At 42.7% G+C, this 23,328-nt stretch overlaps 1 protein-coding gene across 5 annotated transcripts in view; it reads left to right on the top strand.

The window, feature by feature from the left end:
- Positions 1 to 4,128: 4,128 nt before the first annotated feature.
- DEPTOR (DEP domain containing MTOR interacting protein) overlaps positions 4,129 to 23,328 on the top strand; it is a 77,714-nt gene continuing 58,514 nt past the window's right edge. Inside the window, exons 1-2 of one of the 5 annotated variants that reach the window (XM_059469190.1) lie at positions 4,129 to 4,372; positions 4,526 to 4,621. In XM_059469190.1, the coding sequence (XP_059325173.1) occupies positions 4,536 to 4,621 (86 nt within the window). In that variant the 5' untranslated portion in view covers positions 4,129 to 4,372; positions 4,526 to 4,535. Of the gene's footprint in view, positions 4,622 to 8,224; positions 8,386 to 11,611; positions 11,675 to 23,328 lie in introns of those variants that run through there. The other 4 variants (XM_059469213.1, XM_059469182.1, XM_059469205.1 and 1 more) reach the window with 4 other exon arrangements.

Raw genomic sequence — 23,328 nt, 5'->3', positions numbered from 1 at the left:
AGAGCAAGCGCTGAAGCAGGTACCCATCTCTTGGTCATGCCTTAGCTGTCAGTCTGCACAGAAATCTCGCTACCTCTGTCTGGCCTAGTGAGTGTTTGAATATTTAATGCAAAATGGAAAAGGTGTGTAGGGACAGGCTTAGAAAATCCTTTTCAGATTGTCTCTGTATATCTCAGGATCAAAATAATTTTTTCTCTGCACTTCAGCTCACTATTACAACTACCAGGTCAGTAACACATGAAATATGAGAATATAAACAGATATGACTCTCACTCTAGTGCTGAAAAGTTGGAAGACTATGAAAAATTCCTTCTGTTATTTCCATAGAGGCTTTTGCAGGAACTTGGATGCAATAATAGAAAAAGAGAAGTTTAACACATATCCTTATTTGGGGGGGGGGGGGTTTGTTTGTTTGTTTGTTTGTTTGGGGGTTTTTTTGAAAACTTACTACTTACTAACTTTCCTGTGGTTTATCACAGGACTAAAATTAGCTTGGCCAAATATATTCTTTGAATCACACCAGCACTGATTCTTACTACCAGTTCCCAGCAGATAACTTAAATGGTTCAAACTTAGAGCAGCAATGAATGTAATCTGTGCACTTCCATGTATGGGAAACACTATTGTACATAGCCTGAAAAGAGGAGGGGAGATTGGACAATACCTGGTAGTTCCTATGGTGCCCCTTCCCAGGCCTCTAGTGCTAAGGAAGTCAACCAGTTGAAACACAAAGACAAGGGAGCTCTCTTTGCAAGTAAGCATGGGAATATAGGAAAAAAACCTTCACACTCATTTTCCATGAGTGTTGCAAGAGCTACTTAGATAAAAGGTCAACTTAAAAGCCAAAACCCATTTTGTACTTGTCTTTCTCAGTAAACAGAGTGACCTTTATAAAATTCCTTTATAAAGGAATTTTTAAATTTCATGTTTACATAATGCTGTCTCTTATACAAAAGATGTTAGGGAAAAAAAACACCACAACCATCCAACAGCTTACCTGTTAATGCCTTTTGTCACTGAAGTGCTTCACCATCTTTTGCATCTATATCATTTTCCTGTTTAAAAAGCTCTAGTCATCCCAGCAAGGGAAAGCCAAACAACTTTATTTGGGACTCAAGAGCAATGTTATAGGAGAAATGAGAAGTATAGACATGAATACTTGTAATTCTTTCATGACGATGTCTGGTGTTAAAATAAGCTTGCAGAAAATTGACTAGTGAGACTAAAGAATTAATTTATCAAATTATCAGATTAATTTTCTGAGTCAAAATGTAGGCCACAGGTACAACAGTCTTCAAAGCAGTGAAAGCAATATTCGTATTTCATTATGTAAACATCTAGTGTTTCACCACTTGGGCATTTACTAAATGAGATAAGAAAGTTTATACAACTCACTAACATGTTTTCTAAACCCAGTACTCTAATACAATGTGCCTATTCATGCATGAGCTTCCACAGAGCGTTGTGACCTTGGTGGTTAAAGTGTACTGCCTTATACCTCCCTGCATGACAGAGAGCCTCTAATGTCATCAAAAGTCACTGGAAGACACTTGAGCTACCCCTCACACCTGTGATACCAACCCTCCAGCAGACCTATGCAGCTTTTGTTACTCTCTTGATATCATAGAGGATGAGTTTTGAAGTGTCCCAGGGCTCCAGCTCAAAGATCTGTCATGCTTTTGGCTGAGGAATCTTTACTGGTGGCTAGCTACCTCTATCTCACTTAATTTCAGCCATACGAAAAGTAAAACTCAGATATTCAGGTCTAAAATAGGCACCAACTTCTAAAATTGATCCTATATCTGAAGAAAAATAATTCTATCTATTTACCAGGTGTTGTCTCAGAGGGATGCCTCTCTCTGTCTTGCTGTTAGGATTTCAAACTCTGCACATGCTGTCCCACCTCTTAGAGGAGCATTTTAGTCTTCATGACCTCTCCCTTGGGAGGAAGGGTCAACACAGGCTACATTTTTTGCTAGACCTTATGTTCTATAGCAGTCTGTAGATTAAAAATCCCACCAGATTATTTTGTGTAGCTTTTTACTGGCTCTTGCCTGCAATGTGACCCTTCAAGGTTGTGTCATTACCCTTTTTTGGGGGATGGCAGGCTTGGAGTGACTGATAGCCAATTCCTTCCTCTAAGGATAACTGTAACTGTAAGAAATTTCAGTGTGAACATGTGGAACAAATTACAAGTGGGATATCAGCGTGCAAAAGCCAACACGAAATTCTATAATCATTAAATAATCCAGTACAGGAATTTGCACTGGCCTGCATTTTGCAAGTTGCAAAACTGCACAGGGAAGGATATGGATTTCAGGCTGCAGTTCCACAAGCACGCTGTCATGACACTTTGTCACTGCCTGAAGACAGCTTCTTCTCCTTCTTCCTCCTCTCCTGTTTCAAGCTGCCAAGGCCCACTCTACCTGGCTGTCAGCTCTGACACTCATTGCACCCTGCAGCCAACTGCACAGCTCTGCTTACTAGCTCAGAAGAAAGTTCCCCTTTGGCCTGTTTAGTGAATTGAATTGCAACAAGCAGAGGACCTAAAAGTGGGAAAACTAACATAAGACACATTGCAGATTGTGTTGCCAGAGCCTGGAGGAACAGTGTATCTCCTTTTAACAGCAGTGAATGGATGAAATCAGCCAAACTCAAGTGATAGAGCCAAGGATTTACCCAGAAATGGTCTGCAATGTACATTCTCTTGAAATTGTTTTTCCTTCAGTCATGTGATAAAGTGCTTGATAAAAATTGCTGTGTACATTCTTTGTCTTAAAGATAAGGTCAGATGAGACTGTGGTTTCAATCCTCTTTTTGTTTCCAGCTCTGTGAATCTGTACTTTGTATATTTGCAGTATGAGTGGAATTAGAGGCCGTTTGCAAGTATTCAGATTAAATGCATGTCTTCCAAATTTACAGAAAATAATCTCAGGCTGTAGTGCTTACAGTCCTAAGGTGTTCCTCTGTCTGGCCTAAATAAAACGAAGGCAGATTGTGTTTTTCTCCCTTTGCCACTTAGGGACCTGTTGTGCTCTTTGAGACCCACAAAGGTGCTCATTAGAAGGACTCTACTGGATTGAGCCAAAGGTCCTTCTAGTCCTGTGTTCATCTCAGTGGCTATAAACAGTAGGGAGCAGCAGGGAAAGCACATATGAAATGTCACACAAGTGCTTGCCTTGTGAGACCATTATTTTTAGAACAGAGAATTTCCTGAGCTGGATGTGGCTGCTGTCTGCTTAGTAACCCTACGTAGATTTCTTTTCCAAGTGTTTTTCTCCTTGGTTCCAAGTCCATTCTTTTACATCCCGAGCCACCTTTAGTAATAAATGCCACAATTCTACTATGGGTAATGCAATCAACACCTTCTTCCCATTGTCTGCACTCTCATTAGTACTAGGTTCACTTGATCCCTTCTTAGTTTTACTTGTGGTTCTATTATTTTGATTCTGGATCGATGACAGTATTGCAAGTGCTTTAGCAGAAACAATTTCCATGCACAAACAGTATGTTCAGACAGATATAAAGGCAATGAGTAGGCAATCAAGGTATTGCATGTGTTTGCAAATGAAAATCATGCTTGGACCATTGCAGAAGATGCCTCCTCCTGGACTTTTTTAAAGAAAAGGACGATTTTTCCCCCCCCATCAAAAATGTTGACAGTATTCGTGACCCTGCAATTTATTTCCCGTTTCCAAGACAAAATGCTCCTCTGGCCGCAAGAATTCTGCATCCTCTGTCTCCTGGAGACAAAGAGTTGATGTGAGCAGGGGACCAGGGTTTGAAAATAACCCCTGGGTGGCAGATAAGCGGAAATGTGGGCAGCAGGAGGGCAGTAACAGTTTTTGAGGTTGAAACCCCAGATCACCGCTCCCTTCCTACTACCCGCCCCGCGCTGCATCGCCAAGGATCGCTGCCAAGGCGCAGCCCGCACTACCTGAGCGGGCAGCGGTCGCATCTCCTCCCGCGCAGCCGGATCGGCTTTTCCCAAGCTCACTGCTCCTCCGAGCAGCCCCGCGTTGAAGGGAGGACGCGGGACTTTGCACCCGCGGGAAGGAGCCCCGGGCGGGGAGCGCTGCGCTCCCCCCGCCGTGCGCGGCCGCTTTGCGCCTCCCGGGCCGGGGCTGGCGGGGCGGGCAGCGGCAGCAGCCGCTTGGCTCGCAGCCCCCGGCGGGGAGCCGGCCCCTTCCCGCGGGGGCAGCGCCGACCCTGCCGTGTGACAGCCGGGGGGGGCCGCTGCTGCCTCGGCGAGCCCGGCTGCGGCGCGGCGGCTGCAGCCATGTGTTTCTCCGCCTGCCAGTGACACAATAACACGGGAAGCGGCGGGAGGGATCCGATCCTGCCGAGGGGAGAAGTGACCTGCGGCGCTCAGGTGAGCCGGAGCGGCAGGAGGTGGCTGTCGCTGCCCGCCACCCCCGGAGAGCTCCGGAACCGGGCGGGAGGCGCCCCGGAGCTGCCGGCGGGGGCAGCGCGGCCGGGGGCGGCGAGTGCCGGTCCCCCTCACCCGGCGGTGCTGCGCCCGCAGGCCGGCAGCGATGGAGGAGGGCATGAGCAGCATGCAGCAGAAAGCGGCGGAGCTGGAGCACATGGCCGAGGTCCTGCTCACCGGCGAGCAGCTCCGGTAAGCGGTGCCTTCCTCCCCGCTTTACCCGGAATCAGCAGCAACCCCGCTGACGGCGGGAGGGGGAGGTTCGGGAGGCACAGGGCGAGGGTCTCTCCCCGCGGACTTTCTTTGCACCGGAGCACCTGCCCTGCTTCCATCGCGGCCCCGGGCTCCGGCCCCGCTGCCAGCAGCGACGAGGACGAGGGGCCGCAGCGGCGCTGCGAGCCCGGGGAGGGGAAGCACCGCACGGGGGGCTCTGCCGCGGCACCTGCGCTCCCCTGCGTGGAGCAGGAGGCGGCTGGGGAGAGGCTGCTGCGTCACTAAAGGCATCAAACGCTGCAGGAGAGCGGCGTCTTTAACGATAAAACCCCCAAAGAAACCATAAGAGGTGAAGTGTCTCAGCGCCCCATGGAGAGCCAGGGCGAGCGCAGGGCAGCGCTCCCGCACAGCCCGGCCGGCGCTGGCAGCGGCGCCGGGCACTGACCCCGCAGAGCTGCGCCTCGCTCCAAGGGACTGTTTTTATTTTGCATCAGCTGGTCCCAGCAGATGGATGGGGATCCCTACTGTCAGTGCCAGCAGCAATTAACAGTGCAGTGTGACTGGAGTTGTGAGCAGCACAGGAGCCTTGAACAAAAATGCCTGACTCAGTTAATTTTTAATTCTGTGGTGTATGCTGGCTATGTGTGCCAGCTGTACCTATACAGTACAGAGCAGACAAAGTAATTTTAATAATGTCGGTTTGGTGATGGACCATCTTGTAATTCAGGAAGAAAAATCTCACTATAATGTGTTATATAAGTAACTAGACGAGGATAATAAAAATATTTTCTCAGTAGTTTCTCTTGAATTTTTAAAAACTTTTTTCTCAGATGCCAGACAAACTCTGAAAAGTGTTAGAAATGTTCCCTGCTTTGGCAGATGCCATCATTGCTGATAGTACAGACACTGTTACTGTTTGCATCCACGAAGTAAGGAGAAGTGCCACTATGTGATGCACACCAGTGATACTCCTCTTTGGCAAGTAAATGTGATTTTGGTGATTTGGCTGCAGTACACACCAGTGCCTCCTCCAAGTTTGAGATTCTGCTTCAAAGTAGCCTTTAGAGTGACAGAGTACACTGGCACTGGTCCTGCATGGTGGATTTGTTGCAGAGTTGAGCATCCAAGTGTCAGATCAGAATTCTGTTGTTCCTAATTTATGTTACTAGAAGTTGAAGATTTCAGGCTAATACAAAATTTCTATAAGGATCACATTAATCTTACTGTATACATCACAGTTAAATGTAAAAGCAAAACTTTGCAATCTTTCCCAAAGGAGAAACTGAGGAAATTTTATCAAGTCTGGCTCCTAGAATCAGCTCATCTGTGTTGTTATCAAGAGTTACACTTGTCATTTTATTTGTTATGGTATTGAAACACAGTCAAAGATGATTTGCAGATACAAAGTAACTATTGCCCATCCTATGAAGTTACCTGTGGACATTCCTTCATGACTGTACAAGAAGTGGTTTAGATCTGCTTGGACTGGGAGTTCCTGAGCAAGTCAGTGTGCATAATGTCTGGCTGCTGCTGAGCAGGGAGATCCACTCTTCTTCCTGCCCTTTTCCTTCTACCCAGCAGTGTAGTCCCACCTCCTCTTTTTGCCTGCTCAGGTAACTTCTCAGACTTCTTGAAAACAGATCCAGTGTGGTGATTTGGTGTGTAGGTTGATTTTCTGATCTGCTGACTTCCAGAAGCTACAGAAAATAGGTGTTGGGAATGTGTAGCCAGGAGGAAGAAGTGGCTGTGGTAGACACAAGATTTCCATTTGGATAGCAGAGAGCTATTGCGTCAGCTGGAACTGTGCTGTGAAACTGCACCCAAAATTGTCTGCTTCCCCCCAGTTTTTTCTTAACTTAATTCTGTTTCTCTGTTGGGATATTCTGTGCAAAGAACTTGTATTCTTCAGTTTTCCAGGCAGTAAAAGCCACAAATAAGTGATAGAAGACTGGCTGGCAGACAAGTTTTAGCCAACCCTGCATTTAAAGTTTCCCTTTTCCTGTCCAAGATAAGCATATAATTGTTAATGCGAAATGAAAATGTGGAGTGTTTTCAGGATCAAAGACAGTTTATATCAGCAGCCTGTGGGGCAGGCAAACAGATGATAGAAAACCAGCACACGTGTGCTCAAGGCAGCATACTGTACTCTATTCTTAGTGATGCTTGCAACTGCAAGATTCCCCAGTGGGATTGACGCAGCCAGACAGGTGATTATGTGTGTATTTGGGTGAAAGTGCATGCAAGATGAGCACATAACTGAGGAGTAAAAGTGTAAAATGAAACTGTGAGCACGGTATTACTTACACAAACCCAACCAAATGGAGGTATTTAAAGCACTCTTGTACTAGACCAAACAGCACGTGTGTCTAAACTCAAATACTTACCAGAGCTGCTTGATTTAAATTCCTTGCAGAGTTCCTAGTGCCTGTCTCGCTCTGGCCTCACGTGTTGCCTCACAGCTCTCATTCCCATGGGCTGTTGCATGTCTGTCCTTCTCTGGCAGGGATCTGATGCAGTGAGGGTCAAAGTTGTCTGAGCAGCACCTTGGCAAGCCTGGCTTTGCACCCTGGCAGTGCCTGTGGTGGGAAAGAAAGCCCTGTGTCCTCTTCCACTCCTGAGACAAGTGCACAGGGGCTGGGGGAGGGAAAGGAGCAGGACAAAGAGTTTTTTCCTTCTCCTTGTTCCTGTCTCTTGGTTGCTTGTGATGTGTGTTTTGCCTTTGCAAGATCAGGAGCCTCTGCTCTGATGTGTGCAATGTCAGCTGGCGCCCAGGATCTTGGCTGCTGGCATAGGCTTGATGTAAATCCTGGCCCATGGGTGGGGTGATTTATGGAAAAAGAAATAAGAGCTGTATGTTGAGCTGTATGTTAGATAACATGGTAAATTTTTACATCCTGTAGTGTCCTTTGCCTCTATATCCCGTAGCTGTCTGAGCAAATACCTAACTCTTACTTTTGCTTAATAGAAACAAATCTTTTAAAGTGAGGACTTAGAAGTTTGGCTCTTGGTGAGCCTTTAAATTATGAAGCTGACAGCTGTGAAGGAAAGCTGAAGATTTCAGCAGTGTGACACACCAGCACAGACCCTTTGGCAGCTTCTGTTGCCATGCAAGAGATTGGCAAGAGAAGGGGAAAGCTGGGCTGGGCATGACCCAGCTGTAAGCTTTGGCCCCAGTGGTCCTGCAGGGACAAACTGCAGACTCTGGCTGTGACAGCTCCAGCCACCCAAAATCTCAGCTTGTCCTTTTGTTCTGCTGCAGAGACCCTACAGCTGTTCAGTGGTGAGCTCTCTCTTCTCAGAAGGTTGCAACAGCACTGCCCTTAAAATGTTTGAGAGGATCACAGGGCCTTCAGATTCCTCAGGAGTGGGAGAGCCCTTGGAGGCCTCTACCCTGCTGCATCCCTGCCTGGTACACCCTGGGCAAGTGAATGTCCCTGAGCTTCCCTGGCCTTGCTGGGAGTGCCTGAAGGGAGGTGTCACATTGATAGTCATTCTTGGAAGCTTAATAACGTCACTACTGAAGTTGTTAAGAATTTTATCAGAAGCAGAGCAATTCCAAGCTGATTTCTCTCACAGTTGAAGGCAACAGGTTGTGCCCATTTCAGCAGTGTTTGGCAGAAGGATTAAAGTATTATGTCTGGGTTTGAGCACTGACTTGGATAGAGCTGATTTTGCCCTCTGGCAACCAAAAGCAGTTTCAATGGGCATGTTTTGATATAGATGCTTGTTGCCTGTCTTCTGAGGTAAGGGTGTCTGAAATCTCCTCATCTGCTAATTGTTTCTTGATGCCTGATTGTCGCCAAAATCTTATGTATCTCCCAAGGCTCCCTCATTTCTTGCAGTAAATGTGCCTAGTAATTCAGGAATCCTCAGGCTTCAATCGACTGAGCAGCAATATTTAAACACCCATTATTGCCATTGTATACGGTGTACAGTTCTCTGTAGTAAGGGTAACTTCAATGGCATTTAATGTCTCTGCAGACTTTTGGATCTCTCTTTATCATCAGTTTTCAGAAGAAACTACATCTTTCCCTATCCACATTTCTGTTAAATAGTTGGGTAAATAAATATGTTTTATTTATACACACTTCTTTAGATGAGGCAGTGATTTTGATAGAATAGTTTTTCTAATCAGCATCATCTTTCTACTTGGAGAAATATGAAGCATGTTTCTTAGAGATTTTTCTTTTGTTTTGGAAAAGACAAAAGTTTAAACAGAAATTTATTTCCCTTTTTGTCAAAGTTAGTGTAGGAATTTTGATTCGCAGAGTTAAAGGTTTTACATGATAAACAGCTACACATTTTGAAGCTGTAAGACAAAGCCAGTTTCACTGGTCTTCCAAAGGTTTTATTTCAGGAACCTTATCACTTTCAGAAGCCACATTGGAGTGCATAACTTTCAGAGTCATTAACTTGTTAATGGTGGCAGCACCTACAGGTTCATAGCTTTTTTCTTATTCTAAGCAATAAAGAGTCAACATTTTTTTCATGGTGGTAGGATTGAAAAGTTCATTAGCACTGTAAGGTGCAGAGAGCCCATGGCACAAAACAGTGATAGTTTCTAGAGCAATGATACCAAAAGACCCTTAGTGTTAATGTATTGCTGTGATACAGGATTATATAAACTGTGCAGTTACAGAATTTATTAAATGCCATCACTGTGTTTGAAAGTGTGTTAAGACTCTGTTGTGAACTTAGACTCTAAAAGGATTTGAGATATATACTTGTCTAGAGGTCACTTATTCTCAAGTCACATCCCTAGATGTTAAACTAACATCTATGCCATTTGAAGAACTGACAGAATCTCTTAAAATGAGATTTTGCAATCTGCCTAATTTTGTACTTCCTCCTCAGGGAATGATTGTTTTTCTACCCCCGGAACATTTTTCTTGCCACTTCCTTAGTTCTTTACCAGTGGTTGCATTTCCCAGGAGCTGATTGGGTTTAAAACTAACCCTGAAAAAGTAGTTTTCAGTTGTCTCACTTGAGAAGACCCTTGTATGCTCATTTCTTCAGCATGGATAGAACACAGAGATTACATCATCAGATCTCTGTGGAGCAGACTCCTCCAGAACTCTCTGTACAAATAATTTCACTTCCATCAATTTTTTTTCCAGAATCAAGCAACCAAAAAATTGTCATTTTTCTTTGTAAGGTTTCACCAGAGTGATACATTGAAAGAAAAGATGTCAAAGTGAAGGTTGGTAAAGCTGCAAAATGAAGTGTTCTGAAATCAGGTTTCCCACTAACTCTACTCTATCACAACCATTTCAATTACATATTTTTATTACGTATATATACTATAAATTATTATGTGTATATACTATAAATAATTTAATTTTTTTTAAAGTGTTTCTCAGATTTATATGTTAATTTTTCTAGAGTCTTTGATTCTTTATTCACCCTTTCATGTGTTTCAATCTTGCCTGTTGTTACTAATTCTAATGACAAACCCCATCTGTATATATATATATGTATGAGATTTCTGGGCCAGGAATTTCAATTTCTCATGTCCTTCAGTAAAATATGGGCTAATCAATGTTTCTAGAAATGAAGATGTAAGGCTTTGTTTCCTTATTTCTTTCCTTGTAGCTGTGCCTTTTAATAATTCAGTTGTTGCCCTCAGCAGCTTTCCTCAAGAGCAGCTCAGAGATCAAGTAGTTAACAACGCATGTGCAAATAGTGATCGTTCTTTCACTGTGTACATAAGAAGGCAAATGTTGTATGAGTGGTTTGTGCTGTATTTTTTATGTATTCCATTCCAGATGGAGTCAATCATTAACTTTTGTCTCAGGTTAGCAGAGATTGGCAGGCGATTTGATGTGTATGGCATGTGCAAGAATATTTTTTATTTATTTTATGTTAGAGGAGTTGCCTATGAAAAAGTGAAAGAAACTTGTTCCAATGTTGATGGTCATGCAGGGAAGGCAGAATGAATGTGCCAAAATCAATCTAGGTTTGCATTTATTACATGAACCCTGCTTCTGTGGGAGCAGTGGCCATAGGCTGGCACCATGACAGAGAACTCTTCCTATCACTTGTCATTGTAATTTACTGTTTGTGTAGCAGTACTGCCTAGGAATTTGAGCTGTTTATCAGGTCCCATCAGGGGTAGCTGCTGTATGCTCTGAGGAAAAACAAAGCCCTTCCAACACAAATCTTGCCTGCAGTTGTAGTGTCTTGCAGCAGTGGTGGGTTCTGGACAGTGAGGGATGGTCTGTGTGAAGCCACCAAGGTGGGATTCTGTCAGGACTGGGATTTCTGGTTTGGGAGGTCAGACCTCGAGCCCAAGAGTGGCATCCTGAAAGCATAGAGAAAAATAACTCCCAAGTGTGGAGATATATTTTAAACAATTTTAATGCATAAACCACTGGAATTAAGTAGGTGTTCTTGCCTTCCAGTTCCCTCTGTGTTTCCCAGTCCTTTGGACTGGCTTAAGCACCTCTGGACCATCACCGTGTAGCGACCTGCACTGGGGGAGTGATCAGCAGAGCTTTTGGAAGGCTGGTATTTCAGTTGGGTCAGTTTTACAAACCAGCTTACCACATGACCACAAAAAAGCTTTCTCTGAAGAAGTTCAGGGGAAGAAATGGGTGCTGGCTTCCCCCTTGTCACTGGAATACGCACCGTTTGAGGCTGTGGTTTACTGATAGAGCAGATCCAGCTGCAGGCTGCTGCTGCCCCGCTCTTATCACTTCCCTTGCACTTCACGCTGGTGTTTGTCTGGGATCAGAAGTTCAGGGAACTGAAGCAGCTGAAGCCAAATAAGAAAAAATTTACTTTCTAAACAGGTTCAGTGTGAAGTCAGACCAGTGCCAACACTGGGAAGAAGGAGGCAGTGGAAACACATGGTCAAGTACAGGGAGAGGGAATGGTGGCAGCAGCCACTGCTGAGTTTGCTTGACCTCTCCCTCAGGATTTAATTTGCTGGATTCCCATTAAAAAATTTCAGACTCCGGTAGAAGACATTGTAAAAATGGTGTTGAGTTTAAAATGCCCAATGTATATGCTGTTATTGGACAGGAACAGAGAGTAAGTTTGGCTATGTTTTTTTTTTTTTTTATTTCAAGGCTTTTATCATTACTTCTGCACTCTTGACTCAGTATTTTATGTGAATGGACGTTGAAATACTGACATTTCATGTGTTTTGAAATTTGTACTCTGCAATTTGCATGACCAGCTTATCACCAGTGTGACAGCACTACTTTAGAAAGCAACTCTGGCCTTAATTATCAGCCTTTTACAGTTTTCAGAGTTTTCATCTTAGCAGTGCCTCAATCTAGTAAATGCGTTCAGACCTCTAAGGTGCAGTTGCAAATAATTAAAAAACGTTTCTGATTGCACTTGCTAATTCAGAGCGAATATGGAAGCACATTTCCACATCACAAGGCTGTAATTCTCCCTTTCTTTGCAATTGTGTGGTTGGGTCATGGGCTACCACAGCTGTGTCACAGGCATTTGCAGGCAGATGAGTTTTCTGGTTTCTGTGAGGAGCCAGGGGAAGGTCACGCTGTGGGTTTTGCAGGACTGTTCATTCAATGTGTCTGGCTACTGCTGCAGAAAGGAGCAGCCCAATTCCCTTGGGCTGGGGCTTCTGCTGCATGGCTGGTGCACTGCACTGGTGCATGTCTGAGCCCATGGTGAACAGTCTGGGGGGCTCAGCCAGGGTGTCATCCTGTTAAATTAGTGCCAATGACGGTGTAAGGGGTAAGATCAGCTGGCCTGAGGTCAGGGGATGAGGACCCCACAGTGAGATTGTCTTGTCAGGGAATCAGTTCTTGAAGTTAAAAGTACAGCCCTGCCAGTCCAGGAGCCCCTTCTCACCCCCATTCTTGCCCTGCTCAACCCTTGTTTACACATCAGGCTTTTGGCAGAGATCATAGCAATGCTAGACAAGATTTGGGTGACTCCATCCAAATGGGTCTGTGGCTGTTTGGGTGAGGATGCCTTCTCTATTAAGGCAGCAAACACAGAGATGCTCACTTGAAGGTAAAAAATCAAACAACAAACTGTTACTAAATGGCTGATCAGAGTAAAAGCCAACACACCTAAGAGATGGTGATAGCAAAGATGGGAGCTTCAAAGTCAAGTATGGTAATGCTGTGTTTGGTGTGACAGAAGAGGAGAAGGCAGTGGAAGGAATCAGGGAGACAGACACTGTTATTCTTCTCAAGAGCTATATTTCCAAGCTGTAATGATAGATAAGATCCAAAGATCATGTTTGTTGAGGACAGTGCATAGAAGACTTGAGGTGGAAAATAATAGGGAAGGAGAGCTTGAAACAGAACTTAAACTTTTTGGGGGAGTGGTATAGCTGTTCTGAAAGGGGCATTGCACAAGGAGTCTGCAGAGACCAAAGTTCTGCTCATGCAGCACTATGATATTTATCCTGTACGAATCTTATATGCTGTACCTGGTTTGGGAAGATTCTCCCACCCCCAGCAGTACAGTGGCCATCCAGCACAGTAGTCTTTGACTTTTTGTTAGCGATGTTTGTGTGGGTTTTCTCCCTTGCTTCTCACATTAAGTACTGTGGGGTGTTTTTCTGTAGTGTTTCTGTTGGTGTCCAGCTGAACAGCTGCACAACCCACTGGCTCTGTGTCTGCACCCCTCACCTGTGTATTGGGCCAAATGGGTTTATTGGCAGGTAAAAAGAAATGTTTGTATGTCTCTTTACATTGTGACTTGTATCTTCAAGGCATTGTGGCTGCTTAAAGCAGGCCTGCCTGTCCCTTTGTGTTTGTACAAGCCAGTCTTGGCCCTGGTTTAAGAGGCAAAGTGAATGCAAGAGATAATTACAATATGGTTAGTAAAAACAATGATTTTTGATTTAATTCCAATGAGTATTGCAAAATATTCACAGGAAGCTGAATTTTTGAGGGTTTATCTGAGGAATCAGTCCAACATTTATGCTCATCCTCTCTGGAAGGAGAATCTGACAACACACAGCCGACACATCACTCAAAGTTAGGATTGCAAATAATGGAAATTACTTCTGAAAAGATATTAGCTAGGCATTATTTATAGCACTGATTGTCAGCAGTGGAACAATTTCCTTTCATTTTTTTCTGAAAAGATCCTTGTCTTGATAATCATACATCCTTTTCTGCAGTAGCATATAATTGTATAGCTTAGAAATTAGGGCGATGTAATAGAAAGCTGTTAATTGTTTCCTGATGCTCAGGATATAATTAACTTACACTTTCCTCTAGTTGAAATTAATTTATTTTACTAAGATGTAGAAAAAGTAACTTAGCTTAAACTGCTATTTTGCTGGTTGTTCAGTGCAAACAGAGGGAAATTGTCACGGGAAGAAGTTCAAAGTAGCATTATCATGTATAAATCTCAAAAGAGATTGTACAAATACCATTTTGAGTATGTCTGGAAACTTAAAGACTTGCATTGGACATTATTTTCAAAACTCTTAGCATATTAAACAAACTCACACTTTTCAAGTCTTTTGGCAAATGGTAGAAATAGGTGAGATTAAATGAGCTTAATAAGTGACAAGAAAAATGGATCCATAATAGGAGTCATTGGTATCATGTTACTACATGTCTAATTAGACAAGGGATGAAAATGGGTTCTTAAAAACACACTGAACAGAAGAAGTAAAGCAAAGTTTATTAAAAGCTTTATTTTATTTTAATAAGCTTTATTTATTTATCTTTAATTTAGGCAAAATTATGCTACTCTAAAACAGACTGCAAAAAGTTGTCTTCTTACAAGACTCAAGCCCCAGTGAGGGCTGGCTCTCAGGCTGGGGTTGAGCCAGGGCATGTGACATACAAGGAGGTGCTGAGGGATGGATCTGCTCAGCCTAGAGAAGAAAAGGCCTGGGGGATTCTTCTGGTTGCAACTACTAATATCAGATGATGTAGGGAAAGGGGGAGAGAATTTTCCAAAGTGCACAGGGATGGTACAAGAGGCAGTAGTCAAAATTTGCAAGGGACTTTCTAATGAGAGATTTAGAAAGAATTATTGTCTGTGAGGGTAAGTAAAAAAATGGAATAGGAGTCCGGAGAAGCTCTGAAATATTAAAATCTTGCCTGGACATGACCCTGAGCAACTTGTACTAACTGGTTATGCTTTCAGTATAGAATGGACCAGATGACCTCCAGAGATCGCTTCCAACTGAATATTTTATGAAGGCATAGTGTGTTGTCTTCTTTAAGCTGTGGTGGCTGATATTATCAGCTTTTTGTTATTGGCTGGTAACCAGAGAAAATTATCCACTCAGTGACACTGGTGGGAGGGCTTCTAAGAATGCCTCCTAACCTACTCCAGTGCAAAATCAGCTGCCTTACTTTGTACCACTGCTCTCACATTGTCCAGCTTTTCAAGCAAATTTAAGGATGAGAAATGTATCAATTTCCAAATGACTCCCAAGAACTTTTGAAATCCCTCTGTTTCAACTGAGATTTTTAGGAAGATGTGAAGGTGACAGCCTGACTTCCTTGACCTCAATGTTCTAAGTTAGGCTAGGATTTTACCTCAGATCACATGAGATTGATCAAATGCCAACATCACAACTCTCCTCACCACCAAGATTTCCAAGTTGTTTGTGATCTGTAGATTCATGCCTCAAGAACTTGGGGTACAGAAACCAAAGAGCACATATTTGGGACATGCTGGTTTTATAGCAATCCTTGAAGAGTGAGAATAGGGAAAAGATTTGAGACAATAGAGAGTAATATGTGCTGTAAGGGCAGTAGGTCACGGTGCCAGAAATGCTGCTGACTGTGCCATGTTGGCATTACAGGAGGAACAGTAATCTCAGGGCCAGCCACCTGCTCCTCTTTCTCACTGCCTGCATGACACTGTTAGATCCCCTCACTGTGCACAAGGGACCAGTTTGGGAGTTCATTTGTGTGCACAGGTTTCTGTGCATAGTCCTGCAGCTCCAACTTTGCTTGTGGAAAGAGGATTTTCATTCACATGCTGAGGGAGGAAGGTATTTGAACTATTAACATTTTCTTCCCTTGGAGGGGCACATCTCATCTGGTAGTCTGTCCTGCAATCAAAGGCATGATTATATCAAGCATGTGTCCTACCATTATTCCACCTATTTAAAAATAATAATTTAAATAATATAAATATATAATAAATAATAATAAAAATATATTTCTTTCAACACACACAAAATAATGAGATTTTTTCTTTCTCTATATGCCATTGTGCTTTATCACAATGTTGCAAGGCCTAGGTCCTTTAAAAATATTTCCTCATGGGGGAAAATCCAATCTCTTTAGTTTTCTATAAAGTGGTGGTTTTTCCATGTGCTATGCTTTGGGCCTACTGTAATGAATCAAACACCAGTGGTTGAAGGATAATTGCTTGCATTCACTTTGTTGGGCTACAAGAGGCTAGAGCTGCTCCAAACTAATGTATTACTAACTTCATATTACTTTTTGGGGTTGAATCTGTAAATCAACACCAGCTGAAACAGTATTTCCTACCTAATTTCATACAAAATATGTTTATACCCTGTGTTGCTTGCTCTTCTGATGGATATGGAACATCTGAGTTTCGATGGGGCCAGTAACAATAGTACTCTTGGGAAAGATATTATAGGGCCAAAGGAGGAAGAAAGAAAGGATTCTTAACTGGCATCCCGAAACTGTTCAGCACAATAAAAATGGAAAGAAGAATTTATTTAAACATATAGTGGCTAAGGAAAAGTTCCAGTGGAGTGGAAATTGTGAAATTTTGCTTCCAGGCTGAAAATTACACAGCAGATCTTTTTATGTGAAATATCAGTATTCCCTCTCAGAAAATGAAAAACTTGTAGGAAAAGGCACAGAAAGGTGTTGGCCACTTGATCAATTGTTTCATGTCTTCAGTGGCCACAAACCTTTTGCAATTTCAGCAGTTCATATCTGCACAGCCTACTTACATATGGACTGAAATGCTGTATATCTTTATCTACAATCTGGATGAGGGGATCTAGGGCACCCCCAGCAGCTTTGCAGATGATACCAAGTTGTGTGGGAGTGTTCATCTGCTGGAGGGCAGGAGGGCTTTACAGAGATGTTTGGACTAGATGGATCAGTGGGCTGAGGCCAGTTTTATGAGATACAACAAGGCCAAGTGTCAGGTCCTGCATTTTGCTCACAACCCCATACAAGGCTCCAGTTGGAGTTGAGTGGCTGGAAAGCTGCCCTTGGAAAAGGACCTGGGGATGCTGGTCAAGAGCTGCTGAACATGAGCCAGGGTGAGCCCAGGTGGCCAAGAAGGCCAGTGTCATCCTGGCCTGGATCAGACACAGTGTGGCCAGCAGGACCAGGGCAGGGATTGTCCCTCTGTACTCAGCACTGGTGAGGCCACACCTCGAGAACTGTGTCCAGCTCTGGGCCTTTCACTACAAGAAGGACATTGAGGGGCTGGAGTGTGTCCAGAGAAGGGCAACAGAGCTGGGGAAGGGTCTGGAGCACAACTCAGGTGAGGAGCAGCTGAGGGAGCTGGGGGTGCTTGGTCTGGAGAAAAGGAGGCTCAGGGGAGACCTTGTCACTCCCTACAGCTCCCTGAAAGGAGCTTGTAGCTGGGGTGGGTTGGTCTTCTCCCAGGTAACAAGCAGTAGGACAAGAAGTAATGGCCTCGGGTTGAATGAGAGCAGGTTTAGATTTGAACATTATGCAAAATTTCTTCACTGAAGCGATTGTCAAGCCCAGGGAAGTTGTGGAGTCATCATCCCTGGAGGAATTTAAAAGGTATGGCACTTAGGGACCTGGTTTAGTAGTGGACATGCCAGGCTTAAGGGTTGGACTCGATCTTAAAAGTATTTTCCAACATAAACATTTCTATGATTCTGTGATTCTCTCATTCAAATGGTTTTGGTTACATTTAAATTAAGACCTAATGAACACTGTACTGTGCTTTGATAGCCAGAACAAATAAGGGACTAAACCTTGGCACCTGCTCTATCCATGCTCCACCTGCTTGGGTAGCTGCAAGAAGTGCCTGTGGTCTGTCGGCCCAACTGTGCTTGTTCAAACCACCTGAGGAGCAGCCATAGCCAAGCTCCAACAGATCTTCCTTTCTTCAGGCAGGTGATGTCAGGACTGGTCTTGAGGGGATGAATCATCTTGAGGATGATTAACACACAGTGTTGGGCCGTTAGACTGATGATAGGTGAATATCTGAGTTTGTGTAAAGGCACCGTGCAGGCCTGAACCACTCGGCTCCTCTTGTCCTGTTGCCCATTTAAAGTCTAACTGTCTGTGCAACATGTGTTTTGGATTCTAGCTGAGCCCAAGACTAATTTTGGCGTATGCTGTAAACACAACCATGTTGTTATAATCTAAATCCAGCAGCATTCCACTGGGGCTGATGAGTGTGTAAAGGTGATGCTGTTACTTGGTGAATAAGGGTCAGAATGCATGGTCTGAGTTATTAAAGCAGTAAGAAGTCACATTTTGAATTTATTGTCAGATCACATAAATACCTGTTCACTGAGCTTTCTGCATGTGTGGAGAGAGAATATTGCTTACAAGGAGAAATGGCAAACACATGGCCCAGCAATGGGAGCAAGCTGTTACAGTGGAGCAGCAGAACTTCTCTGGACTCCTTAGGGATTTATTTATTACTTTAAAAGAAAACTTCCATTTAGTCTTAAGGAAAAATGCTTCTGTAATATTAATCCTTTCAAAGCTTATATATTTGTGAGCTTTTTACAAGGCCTAATCAAACAAGACAAGATCCTTGATAGCATTCTGACAGAAGGAACTATTCATAAAGAGTGGTTGTGCCACAGCTGTGTATCTGTCCATATCATAATATATGAGATGTAGAAAAATGCTGAGCTAATCAAACAAAACAATCCCCAGGCTAGACTTTTGCAAAAGGAAAATATTTTAAATAGTTTCAGTATTTAACTATGATTTTAATAATAGATTTTTCCTAATGATGAAGTTCTTCATTAGCCTATCAGAATTTAGGCAGTGAGCAACTTCATCTCATTAAATAATCCCCTTAAATTCACATACCATAATTCTTGCTGTCATGTGTTTGCATGACCTAGATAGAGATTTAAAGCAGATAGGATGATTTTTTGCCATTAAAACATTTATGTCAGAGAGCAATCCTTTCTGTGTTTAAAAAATAAATGCAGTAGTGTTATATTGCAAAATTGTTGAGTAAAATCATTGTTACCATTGGCGTGCATTCATTTGGAACTCAGTGTAGTCTGGGGCAGTCTGTAGATTTCTGAGACATTTTTCATTTTCTCATCTGCACATGGTGGTTTATTTTTTCTTTTTCTTTTGGCAGTGAGACTTTATTGAATGTTACATGATTTTCTGTAAGAAGAAAATGTATAAATGAGCAGAATGTTAATTAGGATTATGCTGCTTTGTTGCCTCCAGCTGACTGGAAAGGTCATACTGGCTTATATTTTACTCTCAAAGACAAGACAACTTAAGGGAACTCTAAAAGGCTGTAACAGCATTTGATTTAGACTTCTAGCCTATTTTGATTTATTCACTTTCATAATTACATACTCTATATTATTTCAATAAGTAAAATAAATATGTGCCACTACATCAAATTAGACAAATTCCAGGCTAAGAAGACCAAGCTGACTATGACTATATAGACATGTTCTTTGCAGTAACTTCACAGTATCTCAGGTTAGAAGCTGGAGGTCCCTGCAAACCTGGTGGTTTGGATCTCAAGGGGATGAGTGAATGTTGCACATGGAGGCAGGAAAGCCAACTGAGTTCAGACATGTAGAGACTTCAGCCAAGGGTAAAATTCAGAGCTGATCTGTGCAGCTGGCAGAAGGATCCTCAGCCATTGCAGTTGCTCCTGGCTTCTACACTTTGATTTAGCAATAAAGCAGAGCAGACCCTTGGTCTCTATGCATGCTGCTACCCAGCTGATGGGGTTTCCTCACAGCAAATCCCCAGCTCTGTCCTGACACAGTTGTATGCCACAAAGGTTGCACAGTTTCCTTCAGATGCTGGAGGAGAACATGCCTTTAGTTTGGTCTTGGCTGGCCAGTTTAATCCTCATCCTTCCAATCAGCCAGGTAAGGACTATTGGATGCTTGCACAGTAAAAATGGAAACCAGAGAACACCCTGAGGCAAAAACAAGGAAACGTGTTCACAAAATGGGGTCATCTCTCATACTTACAGCTCCTGAGCTTTGGCAAACACACAAAGAATGTCTGTATATCTGCATATATCTGCATATACACTTGTAGTAAAAGCTTTGATATAAACAGCAAGTGTCTGAATATAGGCAGCATTTGAACTTTCCTTTTTTGCTGCTGACATGAACCAGACTTTAAAAAGTCTGAATCCTGGTACAGTGCATTCAAAGTTCAGCCTCTGATATTCTTCCACCTTACAGTATTGCCAAGGTTGTTTGGAGATAGCAATGTAAATAATGTAATTATAAATCACAGGACTGGAAGGTAATCTGAAGAATATTACAATACATAATCCTTTGATATATTTATTATTATTATTATTATACCCTTAAGTGAGAATTAGAAATCTTTTCTCCAAAACTTTGTCTAATTCTTTTGTTAGGATCCCTCAATATTACTTAAATAGCTTTTCTTGCTCTCTGCTTTCAACTCACCTGAAATATTATAGACAGCAATTCTGCCCTTCTCACTTTTTGTCTAGGTAAGGCCAGACTTCCAATCCAGTATCTTTTTCTCTCTGCTCATGAGACTGGCTCATCATTTCTCATACCAGAGTAGAGCTACATTGCATCTCTTTGAGCTGATCATTCTTGAATGAGATGTCACGAATGAGATGTTCTGTAGTAACAGGTACAATGACATAAACAACTGAATTTCCCATAATCTCTGGAAACATCTCTGTTAGTAGAATGTGAGGTTTCCCTTGATTTCTGCATGGTCTCAACCTTTACCCAGTAAAAGTTTCACTACTGCATATTCAGCTATTTCTTACTCTGTTGCTTTTAGACTCTGAGTTCCCAGTTTTCAGCAGAGCATTTTGTTGTTACATTTTATAGTTTTACCTGTTCCTCCGTGTCTAGTTATGAACTGTGAAGGTCATCTTCTAACAATTTAATTGCCTCTAGGCAATCCAGTCAAATGGATCATTACCTTCAGTGTTTAAAAATCTGCAGCAGTTTTCCAGCTTTGTTTTAAAGTTTAGTGGTCAACCACTGTATTTCAATAGACTTCTGGAAGACAGGGGAAAGAACTCTCTTGAATCATGTCTTTGGCCAGTGCAGCATCCTGCATATTGTGGTATTGTGAGCTGGAGGAGGTAAAAAAGCATGTATCAGTGTCAAAACATGATAGATTATTTTTTTAATTTAAAGAAATTCAATGCAAAGTGCCTTTTGTAGTGAGTACTTTTACACTTACTGCTGTCACAGCTTCCTTCAAAATAAAAATAAATCCTAGAAATGCAGTTATAATAAACATGAAAGATAGGAAGCTATTAATTTAGAATGTGAACACATAAACAAAGTTTGATGGTTTTAATGAAACATACTGTATATTAAAATAATATTGCATCTGTATTTATTTCAAGATGGACCTACATATTTGTTGGAAGTGAATAAAAATTTTGAGTCATAGCCCCAGTACAAAATCAAGTTTGTTAACAATTGTACGTAACACAAAGCATTTTATTACTCATTATCTTACCTGTTAGTTACTGGATATTTATGTTTAACGACAGTCATGATTCAGCACAGTACTTGGATAAGAGTTTTGTGTGGAGATGGAAAACAATTGTGAAAAGCAATTGAGATATTACTGCAGTATGACACTTTATTAATGATGAAGGCACGTTTTTTATTCTTGCCTTCAGCAGGGTTGCCAAGGACCACTGAAAGAAGTCCAAACAGTTGGTCTCCTCTGAGAAGTGCAGAATATCAGGGAGAAAATCTCCTGCAGGTCTGTGGTTCTCAGGCTGAGAGCAGCCATTCCTGGAAGGACTTTGAGCTCAGAGTTACCCATATAATGTCCCAGCAAAACTATTTGTCACTTATTGACAGGGTGGGAGAAATACCAAACTGCGCTCAAGATTAGGCACTTGACTGATTTCAGTTCTCCCATGGATTTGTTGGGTTATCTCTGGCACATGACAAGCCCTTTTGTTGTTTGCACTCCAGGCTTGTTCAGTACTGCTGCATTTTGGGCATTACAGATTTGGTCTTCCCCAGACGTGCTGAGAGATTGGTGTTCTTGTTTCTCAGATGCTCTGGAACTTTCTGCTCACAGTGCAAGTGCCTACCAAGGTTAAAGTCAGCTTTGCCTCTGGGTAAAAGAGGTGTCAGCCTTGCTGCACAAGGGACCTCAGCCTGTAACTTTTTTGGTTCCCTTACCCCCATGGCATGCAAGGTGCATCCAGGAGAGGAGTTGTCACACAGCAGGGCTTTCTGGTACCCACAGCTGTTTGTGTCCTCGGGACAGCCCCTCTTCTTGACCCCAGTAATGCAGGCCTGTAGCTGAGCCTCCTCTTTCCCAGCTGCTGGTCTGTCTCTCCAGGTTCCTGAATGGCAGTGCTTGAAGAAATATCTGTAGCAGTAGAATTTGGGCTCTCTGACTTGCATTTTCCCTGTTTATCCCATTTAGCATTTCAAAGGAACATTCTCTTTTTCCAGCCATGTTACTGAGATAACAGGCCTGCATTCCCTGACGCAAATTTAATTGATTTTCACTGGCCTCCCTTGAGACCTTACTGCATCTTCTTGAGTTTGCTATCCATAAAATAATTCCTTTATTAAGAGGTATTTTTGCATACGTCAACAAGAGCTGGTGAGCTTATTACCATGTTAATCCAGTCATAGGATGTCTGTAATAACAGTTCTGCTATGTTTTCTGGTCTGTACTTTGAAATTTTGGTGGACTTCAGTTTAGATTTGGGGAAACACCCTTGCAAAAATTAATCCTCACAGTACACATTGATTTAATAAGGCTAAGAATATCCATGCAATGGAGACACAGAAAATAATTGTGGATACAAAATCTAGTTGATTGATATTAGCAAAGATGGCTTGGTTTTGAGTGAAAAGTACATCAGTTCTTTTGGGGATCCATCCACACAGTACTATCCCATAGAGTTTGGCCTGCATGCATTTGTCCTGTGGTGCATCCCAGCTCATCTATAACTGAGTGAGAAGCACAATTATGTCTGACTTCCATTTAGAGAGGCAGGGCTGTGATTTGCTGACTTGTGACAGCTTCAGCCCCAAAAGTGAGCAGCCTGAGACAGGCAGTCTTCTGCTTTCCTTGTAAGACTAGGGGCCGGTGAAAAAAAACTTGCCTGTATTCTGTGTTTTCCTATTTATAAACCCCAGTTTTATGCTTTCCAGCAAGACTTTCTCTCAAGGTTCAAGTGCACAGGCAGTTAGATATAATATTAATGTTTGAACACATTTTACTTTAAAGTGAAATACAAGTGAAATGGCTTGGCAGGCAGGGAGATTAGTCACTTCACAGCTTCTGTAGGTTTTACAAGGGATCTCTAGTTTTATGACAGATCAATACAAATACACAGATTTAATTTCTTCTGCAGTCTGGGGTACTCTGGAGGCTGTGGCTCTGAATTTCTGGCCTGAATTTGTGGGCTGAAAGAGAGTCTCTGAGAGACATAATGTTGATTTCACCCCAGACCGTGAGCAATGCCTGTGTCTGTTCCCCAGTTTGCTTTGATCCCTGACAGTGTTAGTAAGATATTATGAGCATTGGCGA

The sequence above is a fragment of the Ammospiza nelsoni genome, chromosome 1, assembly GCF_027579445.1.
Source record: "Ammospiza nelsoni isolate bAmmNel1 chromosome 1, bAmmNel1.pri, whole genome shotgun sequence".
Lineage (NCBI taxonomy): Eukaryota > Metazoa > Chordata > Aves > Passeriformes > Passerellidae > Ammospiza > Ammospiza nelsoni.
Note: the sequence above shows the minus strand (reverse complement) of the source record. Positions and strands in the feature narration are given on the sequence as shown.